The sequence below is a fragment of the Maniola jurtina genome, chromosome 2 (assembly GCF_905333055.1).
Source record: "Maniola jurtina chromosome 2, ilManJurt1.1, whole genome shotgun sequence".
NCBI classification, from domain to species: domain Eukaryota; kingdom Metazoa; phylum Arthropoda; class Insecta; order Lepidoptera; family Nymphalidae; genus Maniola; species Maniola jurtina.
Genome location: NC_060030.1, coordinates 8272446 through 8288625, shown reverse-complemented (window position 1 = coordinate 8288625; position 16180 = coordinate 8272446). Strand labels below are relative to the sequence as shown.

Here is a 16180-nt window from a genome sequence, read left to right as displayed (position 1 = left end):
GGTACCTACACAGATCGTTCTATTTACGGATATATCAAAGCTACTTTTTATCCCGGACAATCGAAAAGTTCCACGAGAAATCTGGGTATCATTTCGTATTAGATAAAGAAAATAAAAATCTGATAATAAAAACACTCGGTGTAAATTAAAATAACTCGAGAGAATCATTACCAAATAGTTATAATATGTACCCACCTAGTACCTACCTATATATTATTATGACCATTTGTTAGGTAAATACCACTGAGCTAATATACCGTAGCTGACAGTTAAAAATTCACACGCGATGCGAATGTGTTTTGCGTGCCGTAAAGCGGTTGAGGATATGAGAAAATTTAGTAAAAAGAGAGATTTGGTGTGAGACTTGCGTGGTGCGACTGTAATTACCTACGGGCGGTGCGGTGCCGGTGCCTTGTTTTGGCAGCACTTTGCCTGCCCGCGATATCATCGACCCGCGATTTCATCCACTCGCAACCAGTATTGGATTTTGCAGTTAATTAAGCTCTATACTATATACATCGTGAGATCCTTAGTTTTTAACACTATTGTTTGATTTAGTACAATAAATCGTTCACCTACCCTGCGCAATAAGTGAAAAACGAAAATCATTCTGAGAAAGGTGGAAAGTTCCTAAAAAAATTGACCATTCGTAATATTACTATACCTACACTAGTGGTCGACGGCCACCTATTCGGTGGTCAGCGGTTTGACTAACTACAGACCTCTAACTAAACTTTTCCGAGTTACTTATGTGCATTTTCAGTATGTTTTATACCCTACTATACATCATTAACTTTATCGGTGAAAGAAAACCGAAAACATCGTAAGAAAACCTGCCTGCCAGAGAGTTCTCTATAATCTTCTCAAAGGTTTGTGAAGTCTACGATTTGCACTTGGCCTGCGTGGAGGACTATGGCTAAACCCTTCTCATTCTGAGAGGAGACCCGTGCTCAGTAGTGGGCCGGTAACGGATTGATGATAATGATGGTGATACACACAAAGTGTCTTATTTCAAATATTCGCACGATATGTTAAATCAATCAGCTATTTGCATTTGAATTTCGCATGACAAATAGATTTTTAAGACGATCCTTTTGTGCTTTGGAAAGGATATCCTGTGAAGGGGTTCTTATGAAGTATATCCATACAAAATATCATCAATCATATAATATGGTAGCAATTAATCATCTCTTTGCAGTAGTTCCGGCAAGGGTAGTCGAAATCTAGAGTTTATTTTGTGATCTTTAGTAGGTAATAAAGAGAAATGTCAACAGATGTAGGTAAATAGCTAATAAGAAGCCAAAAGATACCTATATCTAATGGTACGAGTATAGTAATGATTGATTTACAGTTTATTCGTGAATTACTTAAATTTACTCAATTATGTACGAAGTTGAGATATACCTAGCTTTTTAAATGTTAAATGTTCTTTTGAGGAATACATTAGACTTAGATATGTCATATGTAGATAGAGAAGGCCTTTACAGTTTAATCTAATTTACATACGAATGTCATTTGATACCTTTTAAATAGCCACTTATTCAAAGGTAAATTTCCGCTTATCTAATGATTTTCCCGGATTCTATGAATTGTTCTCGTTTCCGTGTGTCGTAGCGTACTAATATTTTACGTAATTATCATATGTCGCATGCCACCTACCTATATAAGAATTAATTCTACAGTATAAAGAAATACATATATATATTTTATGGAAAGCAAATAACGAAAATATTGTAATAATAGGTAAGTACATCTAATACCATTGCCATTGACGGAACTCTTCTCATTGTACTCTAGAACGTGTTAATGATTTTAAATTCGCTTCGATTAAACCGTATCTTGCACGTCTAAAGCGCACACTTATTCAGAGCATTTTTTGCTCTAGTTTTTTATCACTATACTGACATCATTGTGTTGTTCACTTTCGTAGCAACGGAAACTCGAGTAACGAGACATGTCGTTGTTTTTATTTTCTCTTTGCAATATTTTACGATTTTAATGATTGCTCCGGTTTAACTTTTTAAGGTAATCGTTAATGATGCCTTTTACACTTAACATGTAACGCTCGATGAGGGATTATAACGGTCAGCGTTCAGAGCGGACAGTCTCTACAGACGTAGGTATCTTTCGACCGACGACGACGCCGATGCCGGCAAGTGAAGGGTTGTCATACGAGACAGATTGAATATTTCTCACAGGGTGCGCTCATGTGTAATGTTCAAGTATTCGACTCCAAAAAAAGTTTTGTAATATAATGGTTTTCGAAAAAAGCGAGCTTCAAAATTAGCATATGCTCCGCTGATAGTTGGGAGATGCCAATCATGTTCGCAATCAATCACACGTTGAGATGTCTCAATTTAGCTTGCACCCTCGTCCGCGCCGCGCCGCACCCCACTCTCTCGCTGCTGTCGCAGAAAAACACTAATGATTATAAATTGCGGAATTATACAACGAAAAGCTTTTGGTAACGGAGTTCCTTTATTATCATTAAAAATGTTATACTTCATCAACCTTTGCAATTCATATCTTAATTATAAGTATGGCTATCGTAATAGCTGTATTGTTTGTAGGCTGTATTTTTGAAAGTACCAGGTATTATTTACCCTTAAGAATATGTTGAGACCAAAGTCACGAATTTGGTCGTATAATTTGACACACTGTCTTTCGTATTATGAGTAATTATTAAGATATGCGTGACGGTAAAAAATAACTGATTAATATAATTTTAAATTATGAAGGCCTATGGAGCTTGTGTAATGCAAGAAGTCGATTAGTTACAAATGTTGTAAAAAAGGATTATATCGACTGTTTGGATTGGAATCTTGAAATAGATAAAAGAACATAATTCTTTTTATCTGTTACTTACCTGTTTTGCTATTATTAATGTTAACATTTTAAAACTTTTGTAAGATAGCTGCATTGCCAAAAAAATTGTCAAAAATGCTCTTAGACATCTTTTGTATTGGATCCTCCAAATATTCAGTTGTTTTATTTGAACACTCTTCGCTCCTTAGCCTGAATTCATTCTCGAGTAATGCACTTTTTATCTCTTTTGATTTCTTTATTTAAAGAGTAATTTAAGTCATATTAAGGTAACTTCCTTTATTCTGACTATAATAATTTCGGACGAAAAGAGTTAATTGACTGCGAGCAATTATTAAACTACTATAAATTTCAAACCTCTATTCTACTTTCAGTTGACTTTTCAAAAATCCTTTTTTAGTGGATGTCTACGTCATAATATAGCTATCTACATGCCAAATTTCAGCTCGATCCGTCCAATAGTTTGAGCTGCGCGTTGATAGATAGATCAATCAATCAGTCAATCACCTTTTCCTTGTAGGTAGGTATATATTTAGATACTGAGAGATATGTGCGTTGGTATTTTAAGTACAAGCCCGCGCCGCTTCACAGAGCGTGAATTTTCCACGTTCGATTTCAGGTTCGCGTAACACTACTCGATAACTATTACACTTTCGAAACATTACGTATTATTCGGTAACATTAACGTAATAGCTGAAATCAGTTATAAAATTATAATTATCTACCCCCGTTTGCGTTTTCCACGATCGATTACACGTGCCGTATGTATCATTTGAAATGCTCATGTAGATATTTAAATTAACTTTCACTTAGCTTTAATTCCGTCAATGAGTGACAGCGGTAGGACGCAAATGGCGTTACGCAATACAAAGTTCGTCATTGTTTCGATATTGGAGCTGTCACTGTGCGCGCGTATTTAGCGTCAATCGTCGATAGCATCGGCGACGGACAGCGCGCCGTAATCAGCGACATTAGGCGATCTCGACGCATTGTGCAACCCTTGGTTAAGCTTTATCAGAAGTCTAGCTTATTCGTATTACATACTAGATAGTGCTCGCGACTTCATGCGCATGGATATAGTTTTTCAAATTTCCGTCGGAAAACTTTGAATTTCGGGGACAAAAATAGCCTAATTCTATCCTCGGAGTGCAAGCTATTTCTGTATTCAATATCGTCGAAATTGGTTGCTCTGGCGTAAAACAGTATTTGCATTAATTTTAATCTACCTTTTAGGGTTCAGAGTGATGACGTAACATTCAATATGTGTTTAATTAAGACCAATTAACAAACTTTTTAGGTTTCGGCAGATAACACATAATTTAACTATCGGGAACATAATTTACTTCACTGTAAGTAATTATTGAGTTACAGTAGACGGAGAAACCAAAAATATTATGTAGAAAAAGCATTTCAATAAATAAAATATACAACGGAACACTTTACTTTATGTGGCATTGCAACGCATGCCGGTTACAGCTAGTATATTATAATTACTAACTGAAAATTTTTTCAGTTTATTTAAATTGGTAGGTACCTACTAGCTACCTTTCTATTTCGAGTGGTATTGACTGTTGGGATATATACCTAATTAGTCTCTTCGATACAATCATGACGTCAATTATTGAAGTCGTTGCCGGTCCTAAATTACACATCCCAGGGATCTTTAGAAGAAGGATAGCTAGGTTTTTTAAAATAAAATAAAAAGAGCGAGTAAACGAGCAGGCGAGTCACCTGATGTTAAGTGATTACCACCGCCCATGAACATTTGCAGCACCAGAGGAACCGCGATGCGTTTCAGGAGTTTGTTGGGCCTTCTTGAATAACCCCATGTTGTAATCTAGTGGGAACACCGCCAAAGGGAGTTGGTTTCACATATTTTTATAGGTACATTTGTTATTTGTTTAATATGTAGACAAACCGACGCGATCCTCTGATTTATGTATATCAAAAGTCCCGTGAGACCTTTTGATTTTCCGGTATAAAAAATAGTCTATATAAAATGTCCAATCCCGTTGGAAAAGCTAGCAGACAGACAGACAGACACACAGAAATTAGTGTGGATATGGTAGTACGGATATCCTCTACATTGACTGAGAAGGGTCTCCGCTTCTGAAGATGTAATTGAAGGGTTATGCTGTGGGCGGTAGGTACGACTAAGCCGCATCACACTCCATCCGGAGCCCTGCACTTTACAATCTGACGTTTCCTTTCGACATTTAAGCAGATTAGTGTTACGACGTGACTTCGGATGTTAATCCGACGGTAGACGGATCGCGAGAATCACTCCATTTAATCGAGGTTTAGCGCTTACTGCCCGGCCCCGATAATGCAATCGAGCTTTACTGTGTATAGGAAATTAACTATTATTCATTACTTTCCATAATGCTGATATACGTAAACTCATTAATTGCTTTATAGTGTCTCAGCTCTCCACGGCTAGGGTTAAGACTACCTAAAAGTATGAACATTTCATAACTAGGTACACAATGCAAGTTTTCCTCATAAAATGCTCTAAACGATGGCGCTAACCGCATTAAAATCCGGGAGTAACCCTAGACTAACAACATGTGATGATGAGACAATGTAGCATGCTACAAATTCAAACATTAACTTTATGGCCTTGCAGCATGCGGCGATATAGGTATTTTACGACGAGATAATATGTGCTGTAGAATATTACGGCGTGATAGTCTGCAGAAAATTTTGCTACAATTCAAATTATTCAAGACTGCAGCCCTGTGGCATGTCTCAATGTCCTACTGTGCTGTTCTGGCGTAAAATAACCTTTTCCAATCTGTAGTAGGTATAGACAAAATATTTTAAACAGATATTTTGTATAATATTTTTTTACGCATTTTTTTTTTACTTGAACATGTAACAATAAAACTTAACGCAGCCTTATCTAACAAATCATGTAGCAATTAAGTATTATGTGAATTATAGTATGTACGTATAGGTATGTTTTAATAAGTATAAGTATTTTATCTTGCTTTGTGCACGAACTACCTGAATTCCGTATTACTACAGCTTCCCATGTAGTTAAGCCTCGGGTTGCTTTTAAAATATCACTTTGGTTATAAGGCCCCCTTGCACCTATCACAAATGTCTTGATTCTTTCTTGTATGATGTAAATATAGTTCAGTGTTATTGTTGAACAAAGTTTTCTACCACTACCTACTACTAACGAAATAGTAGTGCCTATACACAGTTTCAATTCCTTGACATTCAATTTTGCATGTAAATGAGTTTGATAACGGCCTCTGGGTAAATTATGCGCTCAAAAATAAACCTATAACATTTTTAACATTGATAAATACTTATCTACTTCGTAAATGACGATAACATATTTTATAATGACTATAATAACATTAGGTAGGTATCGTCTTAACGTTAAATACTGATGAGCCTACACAACTAATAGACTTCTTTATTCAATGTTGAGTAAAAATTTTTCATCTTTCAGTCTGAGAAATAAAAAAGGTCTAGTTGCCTGGGAAATTTCGGAGTTGCTGCGCTTTAATTTCGTCTCTTATTATCTCGTCTTAAACCATGTCATTTCTGTAGTACTTATTTATTAAATTTTCTTGGCACTATCGCCGCATTTTTCACAAAGAAAAAACTTGTTCGAGATCATGTTTTTAACATTTTTTGACTGAAAGTTTTGGAGATGATGTAATTATTTGCATGCATACTGCATATTATATCTCCCCATACTAAATAAATTTTTTAAATCAGTATGATAGGCCAAAAAGTTTTATAACTTAAAATGCTACCTCTTATAATGGAAACCTGCAGTATATATCCATACAACTTTCTTCTGAGTAGGCAATATATGTAATGGGCTTAGCTTTATATATATCGTAGGAACACCGTAGGCAAGTAACAGCACAGCAGTTAACACCCACAGTTCCGCTCAGAGTTTATTTCGAAACCGACATTCACTGCAAAGAACACTCGCAGCAAATGACTTAGGCGTTAAAACAACTGGCGCACTTAACAAACAGACGTATCCGTATCAGATATAGCGTATCGAGACAGCAGGGCATTACTTCTGCGCTATCGATAAAGCTCAACAGTGAGCGGAATAGGTTTGCCTCGCAGAACATAAATAATTGTCATAAAGTAGATAGGACTGATGGATGGGCGGTCGCCGCTAACGAGGAAGTGAGGCGACAAAAAGAGCCAACAAAGAAATCACGACCGGCGATTATGCCTTTTCTGCTACGTAAGTAACTTATTATTTAATAAGTAACTTAATATCATAAATTACAAATATTAGTAATTAGCTACTAACTATGCAGGTACGTATCTAACTCACGTGTTGATAAACAGATGATGCATCATGCGCATAACGCTGCAATTGTTAATATCATGTTTTCCAATAAGTAAGTGTATGAATGCGTACTTATGGTATAATATTCAGAATAATGAGGCGTTCACGTCATTGAACATACAATACACGTTGATATAATAGTCTTAAATATTTAAAGGTTCTTAGTAGGTATTTGATTAGGTACTTATTATATTGATTACATTATCCATATCCATACTGATATTATAAATGCGAAAGTGTTTCTGTCTGTCTGTCTGTCTGGTCTACTACTAGATTTTCAAGATTCAAGAGCTTAACCGATTTTGATGTGGTACAGAGTTGCTTGCGTCCCGGAACTTGACATAGGCATTTTTTTGTCCCGGAAAATCAAAGAGTTCCCACTATTCTATAATTCATGCCTTTATGTTTATAGTGAATAGTTTAAAAATAATTATTACATAAATGAAGTAAACAGATAAAGACGTCATTTTTTGTGGATTGAACTAGGTTTATTGTTCATATAATTACCTAGCTACATAATTTATGATACGGTATTAAATCACTTATGTTTCAAGGTCTGTGATTCTTGAAGACTTACGTATATAGTTCCGAAACTGCTTCCGTAAAGCTTTTGTAAATTACAGTCAAATAACAGTTAAAGCTGTTAATTGTGATCAACACATTTTTTAACAGCTACAAAACCAAAAGTAATTTTGACTGAAAAATATTGGCTAATAATTCCTACTTTTGACCAAAAAGTATAAGTCAAAAGAGGTTTTAAATCTGAGCCTCTCGGCTTTACGCAGTCTTATCGGTGACCTATAGAGTGTTTTTAAATAGGCTATATTATAGACAAGACTGCGTAGAGTCGAGGTGCTTCCAAGTTTCTTTTACGTAAGATTCGACCTAATCTTCTGAAACGTTTGTGAAGAACAGTAAGAACTATAGAGAAGGGATTATAAAACCAAACCTAATGCGTGATATCTATATGAAATAGGTGTACTAATCGTTTATTTATTTAAATATAGTGATGAAACGAATACGGAGCGGTTGTCAAAGTAATCGGCGATATGAACGCATAGTCGCTCGTGTGCGACACACGCCCGGCGCGGGCGCAAGAGAAAGCGTGCTTAATCAGATAACTAAGATTGTCAACCGAACTCGGGCTCCTGAAATCGGGTCGAATGTCGATACACTCGATTAATTAATTGACGGTTCGAAAAGTGGAGGTAACTGGTCCAAAAAGCAAAACTGTTGTGAAACATGAACACTGTACTTCTGATAAACGGAATATACGTTACATTAAAAGCATTCACTTACATTAGATTAACTTAAGACTAACTGAAATGGTTAAAAAACTCATTTCAGATGTCACAGGTCACAGGTATTATTTTCTGTTCTTATCCTGGTGTACAGACAACCAATAATTAAAAATAGGGCTGGGCATCCCTTCACAAACAACCTTGAGTATTGTATTGTTAGAGCTCCGAAGTCTTTCCCAAAAGGATGCCACGCGAGCTCTAACAATACAATAGAAGTCGGGCACTCTCGCTTCGGCAAACATAGTAGAAGCACTGCAATACCTCGGCAAACCCATGAGTATTCGGAATGCGTCGTTATATTGTACACGTATTGCAGTGAACGACTTTTTATAAGGCGTACGTAAATAAAGAAACATTCTTTAAAAAAATAAATTAAAAATAACTATTTCCGAAACCACTACAAAGTAAAAAATAATTTTTGTTTTTACATGTGCATGTCTGTTGAAGTCGAGCTTCACGCTTTGATTTCTAGTTTCTTTTATCATGCTCCCCCGAGTATTACATACGAGTACAATACACGTGTAGAAACAAAAAAATATTTTTTTACTTTGTAGTGGTTTTGGAAGTCGGTTTTTTAATATTATTTTTTATTTTAAGCTTTTGAGTCGTCATTACTTGGTACCTAAAATGTCAATTCACCAGCAAAACTTTCCAAATCCACACATCTTAAGAGTTCAGTACCTTGCAGCATCAGGAGTAAAGAGTTGAAACTTGGAATTTAACAACCAAGTGTAAGCTTGGCACTCACAATATTATTTCACCAGGAACAGTTCCTAAATCTCTATGGTGCATACTTACCTATGCATATTATTTAAAAAAATGTTTTGATCATATTTTAATGATTCGGTTTTATAATAATTATTGTGTAGATGAATTATTATTATTGTAAGTACCTGCTAGATTTGATTGATTGATTTAGGCAATTATAGAATGTAAAGGTAAAATATTAACATAAAACATGTACCTACCGACCTAATTAGTATTATTTACGTTTAATAATTTTTGTTTTTACTTATTTAGATAATAATTATTGATATTATAATTTCCAAGTTAAGTCTATTAAACGTAATCAATGATAATAGAGATCATTTTGATTCAATCCATAAATTATCATCGATACAATATTAATAAGAAAAATTTATCTGTTTTGATTTCCTGGCCAAAAAGCGCTTGATTTGATTTAGGGACAATAAATTAAATAAAAGACTTTATTATGCTAATAAACTATGGACTTGCCAAATTGCTTTTTATTACATTTAGATTATTGGCTTCAAGAGGAGTTTATTCGTTGTAGGTATGGTCCAAACAAACGCAGCTTGACTCTCATTTGAATAATAATCAATCGGACGCAACGAAATTTTGTAGATACATTCTAGGAATAGTGTACATTTTGCCAGATTTCCATTAAAATATTTAGTTTTAAAGTTACACGAACTCTAAGATTTACGTACAAATCTTAACTATAAAACTAATTGTTTTTGTTAAAAATCTGGCAAACTATAAACGCAGATAAATAATTAGTTCGAAAGAAGAAAACTACGTTTACACTATGGCTAAAAAAGTGAATAGCTACTTTATTAATCATTACTAAGCTAAAACCTATAAATTACCCTTAATTAATATAATACCTTAAATATATCGCCGAATACTATAGCTTCATTAAATCAAACACCTTTTTTTAGAATAAACCCCTAACCAATATTTATAAAGCGTATGCTCATAATCTGTAAAATTAAATTAGAGGACACGGCTAGAGAAATTTTGCTAAGCTAATTTTGATCGGAAATACATTCAATACGCACCACCACCACCACGCAGCACCACTCAAAAAAGCATGCGTGGTGGTGATGCGTATTGCTTGCTTTTCCTGCATGTTTAGTAGTGGCAGGCTGGGCGGTGCATATCGCATGCTGCATTTTGCACCATACAGATTTGTCTGGTTTAGCGAATTGTAGCAAATTAAGCTTTTGGCTCCTTGTATATCATGGACTTCCGCAAAATAACGCCTGTTTCTATACAACATTCAATAATAATTATACAAAACAATACACAGCAATTGCATTACTTATTATTCAACGACGACTTGTCTTTAATTGTTACCTAATTCAGACATTTAAGATCGCTGATTGCAGCAATGTATCTCTGTCGGGCGACAATGGCTACATTGTTCGTTATCAATCGCAACTTTAAAATGGTTACTAAGTTACGTAAACCATTACCGGTTCGTTGCCAAGTATTTATGAATACAGTAAGTCTGCCATAACCACACGTTCTGGTTTATGTGGGATTGATCCGATTTTAGGGGTAGTTTACAGCATCTGGACTGAAAATAAACGAAACAAAATAGTTTATGTTTAGGTACATAATACCTGTTATATAATAATACATTATTTGTAGATGGGTAGTGAATGTATAGTTCATTAAATATCGTGTCAGAAATTCAAAAACATTGCAAATTGCACCGGAAAAGTTGGAAAATTGGATGGAATTTTTGTACGAAAAGCGCATACAGTTATAATTTCTTTATTAGTACCTAAGTAAACTGTAAACGTCTGAATCCTGGGTGGGTCACTAGTATTAAAATTACTTCCTTTATTTTGTGCAGTCTTGTAATACAATTAATAGGGGTTTTATGGTATGTTAGGCTGTGGTTATTTTCCAACTTTTAAAGTTTTGTTTTGATTAAGTATATTATGGCAAACCTACCTGTGATTCATAAATTCGTGTCTAATATTTATTTGCTCTATTACATCTTAAATATTGTGTATAAATAACATTATGAAGTCAAATAAACAATAAAACATTAAGGCAATAAACCCATATTTGAATAACTTTTGAATACGGTTAAGCGCATTACATGTCTGCTAGAATGGTGTTTTACAGTTTAACATGCATTATGTATGTATTACTAAAATACCCAATACCCAATGTCTCTCAGGAATTCTAATAAAGCAGTGAATCTTTTTATTTATTAATATAGTGATGGTTGTGTAGAGGCGGAAACCACCGTTACAATTTAATACACGGGCTATCTATTAGTATGCGTGGTTCCGTTGAGTTTACGCGACGCCAGATCTACGGAGAAAGCCTGTGTCCCCCTTATTGAAACGCAGAGCTATTCGCCGGCACAAATTACTCATAAATTCATCCATTCACAGTAAAACATTGTGTTTATTACCCGTTGCTAACACTGTAAGCATGGGTCCTTGCGATATTTAATTGCGGTGCCAGGCAATAGTCGATTTCTACGCCGATTACGAATATTTATTCACCTTATCACCTTTGCATTTATATGTACCTACTACGGCAAGGAGGTAGTTAGGGCCTCATAACTTAATACGGTATGTAAGAAGGGATTGTACGTAAATCGCATCGATAGTGTTGAGGATCATGGGTGCGGCCGCGCGTCGTCGATCGGCGCACCGATCCATCAATCAGAGGCGACGATCGGAGGTGCTTTCTCGTCGTTAGCCCTATATGGGCAGCCTGGCACCACGCCTGGCGTATGCCACTTCTTTTTCACATCATTTTCTAACCTGTCTATAGAAATCGCTCTAACAGCATATTTCACGTTAACCATCTGAACGGAAATAGTACAAAAGGTTCGTGTGAATCATTTATATGGCTAAAATGAAAAGTAAAATTTAAATAAATGCCCGGTACAACAACACGAGTGTAGTTATTTCAACGTAATGGCTAAGTAATGCGCACTATACTAATCGCGTTTTACTTATTCGCAAAATGCTGGCGGCATACACTGTAATTAAGTTTTATACCTTATAAAGCTGGCGACAAAGTTAATTATGTTTTAAGAACTTATCTTCACGACGTTTCACGTCTTAATTTAGCTGATAATATTTGATTTCATAAGTTCACACACACTATAAGGTCAAAACGTACACCTACCTATGAAACCTTTGGACGCACACCGAACCCTCGTAGCTTTAGTTTTAAGTTTACGTAATTAATTATATTTATCACCATTACATCAATTAATTACCTTACAATTCAACAATTTACAAATCAAAGAGTGTACAATGACGCCGATTTTGAATAAATAACTGACTTAAAAGGATATAGGTAATAAAAAAGGTAATATTGTTTAACTGCTTACTGCTTATATTCCTGTTTCGTCGAACTTAATTATTCTAGTATTGGACCGAAAATACTAACTGTGCATCAAAATATTTGCACGAAAAAATCAAAACTAACACAATTTCTAATTTGTCAAACACTTAGAGTATGTACAGCACAAACTTAAATTGGCTGGCTGACCGTGTGACTGATTTAGTTGGACTAAGTCTGACTGGTTTTTTAAATTGGTTACGCAAAGATTCGCTCTGTCTTCTCTTCATTCAGCTTCACCTACTCAACTTTCGATTTGCTAGAGATGTCGCCAGCTCACTTCGCTCACCAACTCTCTTCTTCGCCACTCGACCTCGGCCTCATAGGCTTGCTTCATTCAGAATCTCCTCCAGAAAAATCCAGAACAACATTTTAAGGACAGACCAAGACTGCGTTTAGTCGGAGTGATCAGATTTCGTTCTGGGTTACTTAGTTAATAAGGTGTAGGCATACTTTAATGCTTAGTTAATATTTTTGGCACTCTATGAAAATAAGGATTTTATTTTTTATTTTATTTGCTGGGCAAATTTTGATGGTCAATTAGTTTATATTTAATCAAACTAATTAAACATTAATTTTGATAGTTTGACTGATGGACATATTATTTAGATGCACGTTCGTTTTTTTATGGACAGTTAATTAGATATTATTATTTCCTTAATAAAAGATTTACAAGCTTAACCAACAAACAATTCATTAAAATTTTTTTTTGTAGAGCGTCGTTATGCTTATGTTTCGAGAAGAAAAATCACCAGAAGACGAAATTAAGGCATGGCAGTTCTGGCACGGGAGACAACATTCAGTCAAACAAAGGATACTGGACGCCGGTAAGTTAACACTATTTATTTGTCGTTCGCGTGCTATGTAGCAATTACAATGAGTTAATGTAAATAACTTTAATTGGAAAACAATGAACTCTGCGAGTGTAATAGTTAGACGGTAGCTAATGCGAGGTCTCGAACCACGATATATACAAAAACATGGTTAGTCGTGCTCGAGGCGACACAGAAACATGCAGAAGAAGTTGCGTGCGGCGGCGGCGCTCGGCACGCAGGACCTAATTACCGTGCTGTAGGCAGATAGCCGCGCAGGCGCAACTGCACTCCGCTACCCACCATTATGTGTCGTTAGGACATTTGCATAAATAACCCGCCGCACCACCGCGCCGCCTCCCTCCCGACCTATCAATTCCCGACTAAAAATAAACCCCTGGCGCCATATCTAATGTCGTCTAACCTTCTCCAGTTTCTCAAGCCCGTTGAGTACACCGACGCATTTCATATTAACTAATTAAAATCGAACGTCGGTCTTCCCAGTAATGAAGTTAACTACGACGATGTAACAGAGATACAGATAGCCGAGTTTATGAACAGAGAATAACAGGAAATCGTAAAAATTCGTGAGAAATCTAGTGACGACCGCCGCAGCACCTGTTAGGTTGTCGGTGTAAACTTAAAACATAATAATTATGACTATTTTGAAGACGTCCGAAGCATTGATTGCATGATATATTATGCTTGGTTGTCTAAACCGAGAGAACGAGGTATAAGTTAGCGTACAATATAGAGGCGCGCGGACATAATTACTGCGATGATATCGTGGAGCGCGCTCATTAGCATGTTAATTGCGCGATGACTCCCTCTCTTCGCGTCTCGCCTCACCGTTTGCTACGAACTCACTAAAGTATTATATTTTGTATTTGATCATTTGCTGCGGAGGAATAACAGATACGCGATTATCAGATTTTTTTAATTCTACGGATCTGTAAACTTGCGTACGAGATTACAAGTATTTTTGTCATATCCGTATATTTATGCGTTCTACCGGGCTTTACATATAAGGCATCATTTTTGTACATTCGAAGATTTCCGGCTGATTTAATTAAAAGAGACCTTGTCCACATTGGCGTTCAGGCAGTATTTTATATACCTACCTATTTCTATTTAGTCAATTTTGGATTCGTGATACTGTCTTGCCTCTACTTCTCCGTCGTTAGCAAGCCCCATCTTACATACAATTATGTAATTTTATTATTAATTTATTATTACGATTTATATTGTTATATCTAAATTGAAACTGTGATCTAAGGGACAGTCAGATTAGAACATTGCTCTAAAATCGACCTCAATTACTATACAGCTAAGTTGGATAAAAGCTTGCGTAATCAGCTTAATGGTCACTTATTAATCTTCTGACGTGCTTATTGAAATAAACAACGCTGATATATGACACTTTATACAATCTAACATTACTTAACCGAGAGTCGTAGCATTTGTAATGAGTGACTCTCTGGCCACAAGCGGTGTCTATAAATTTAATCTCAAGGAAAATAAAAACATGGAAGCCATTAATTCGCGCGCCGGGCCAAGTTTAATGTCAAGGTTTCTAGCTTATCTCGATGTTAGTCAAGTTTTATTTTTTACTTTGTTGTGTTATTATATGGAATAGCATAATGTCTAAACACGAAGGAATTCAGTTTCTGGTGTCCCTTGTTAACGACCGAGCGACAGCTCGGCCAAATGTTTTCTCGAATGTTAAAGATATTGGAGTAATAATCTTGTCAAGCAAATCGTGAATTAGTTTTGCCTATTTGCATTTAAATTAATAGCATTATTATGTCCACGAATAGCATTAATTTAATACGTATAATTATTATTCAATAACACAATATTATTATCACATTATTATTTTAGTATCTAGGCGCGACCGAGCTGTGCCTAGCGTCTTGCGATTTGATTGCTGGTATCCCTGGATTCCCACGGGAACTCACGGTGATTCCTATCTAGATACACTTGTAAAGTAAAACATTATCTTTATGTAAAACTTCATTCAAACTGTTAGAACCGTTTCCAAGAATCCATTTTAACACTGAATTCCAGCCGGAACTCAGAGAATATGACACATCTAGGTACCTATATGAACTTGGAAACTTTGAAAGTTCATCAAGGTAAATATGCGAATTTTATCCATACTCATAATCAACATCCATTCTTTAGAGCCGTTTCCAAAAAGCAACAATTACAAAAGAAGTTTAAATTACAATATTCTTTTCAATCATGATACTTGCAACTAGCTACATCGTAGAAACTTTATCATCATCAACCCATCACGCACCGGCTCGCTACTGAGCTGTCTTCTCTCAGGATAAGAAGGGTTAAGTAATAGTCTACCACGCTGGCCAAGTGCGGATTCGCAGAACTCACACACATTTGAGAATATTATGGAGAACTCTCAGGCATGCAGGTTTTTTTCACCGAAGCAATTGATACGTATTACTTAAAACACAAATAACTCCGAAACGCTAGAGGTGCATGCCCGGGATCGAACCCCGGACCCACCGATGTCTTTACTAACTATCATGGTTCAAACTGTTCTATCTTTGTTCATACAAGTGTAAATTAAAAATTTATAACACCCCCGACAAGTGAAGGTTACAGTAAGTAGAAAAGAGCTGATAACTTTCAAACGGCTGAACCGATTTTCTTGGATTATAGCTAAGAACACTCTCGATCAAGCCACCTTTCAAACAAAAACAAACTACATTAAAATCGGTTCATTAGTTTAGGAGCTACGATGCCACAGACAGATACACACGTCA

The 16180-nt window shown here is 35.7% G+C and overlaps 1 protein-coding gene and 1 long non-coding RNA gene across 4 annotated transcripts in view; one reads left to right on the top strand and one right to left on the bottom strand.

Moving 5' to 3' along the window:
• Nucleotides 1-16180, top strand: part of LOC123872554 (protein grainyhead) — a 152572-nt gene that overhangs the window by 122434 nt on the left and 13958 nt on the right. For all 3 annotated transcript variants that reach the window (XM_045916902.1, XM_045916894.1, XM_045916886.1), the window contains one exon: nt 13298-13409. In XM_045916902.1, coding sequence (XP_045772858.1) covers nt 13298-13409 — 112 coding nt within the window. The remainder of the gene's footprint in view (nt 1-13297; nt 13410-16180) is intronic.
• On the bottom strand, nt 143-8780 carry LOC123872731. The gene is made up of 3 exons (XR_006797531.1): nt 8432-8780; nt 5703-5709; nt 143-154 (listed from the first exon to the last, which is right to left on the bottom strand). It is a non-coding gene; the product is annotated as an uncharacterized LOC123872731 (long non-coding RNA).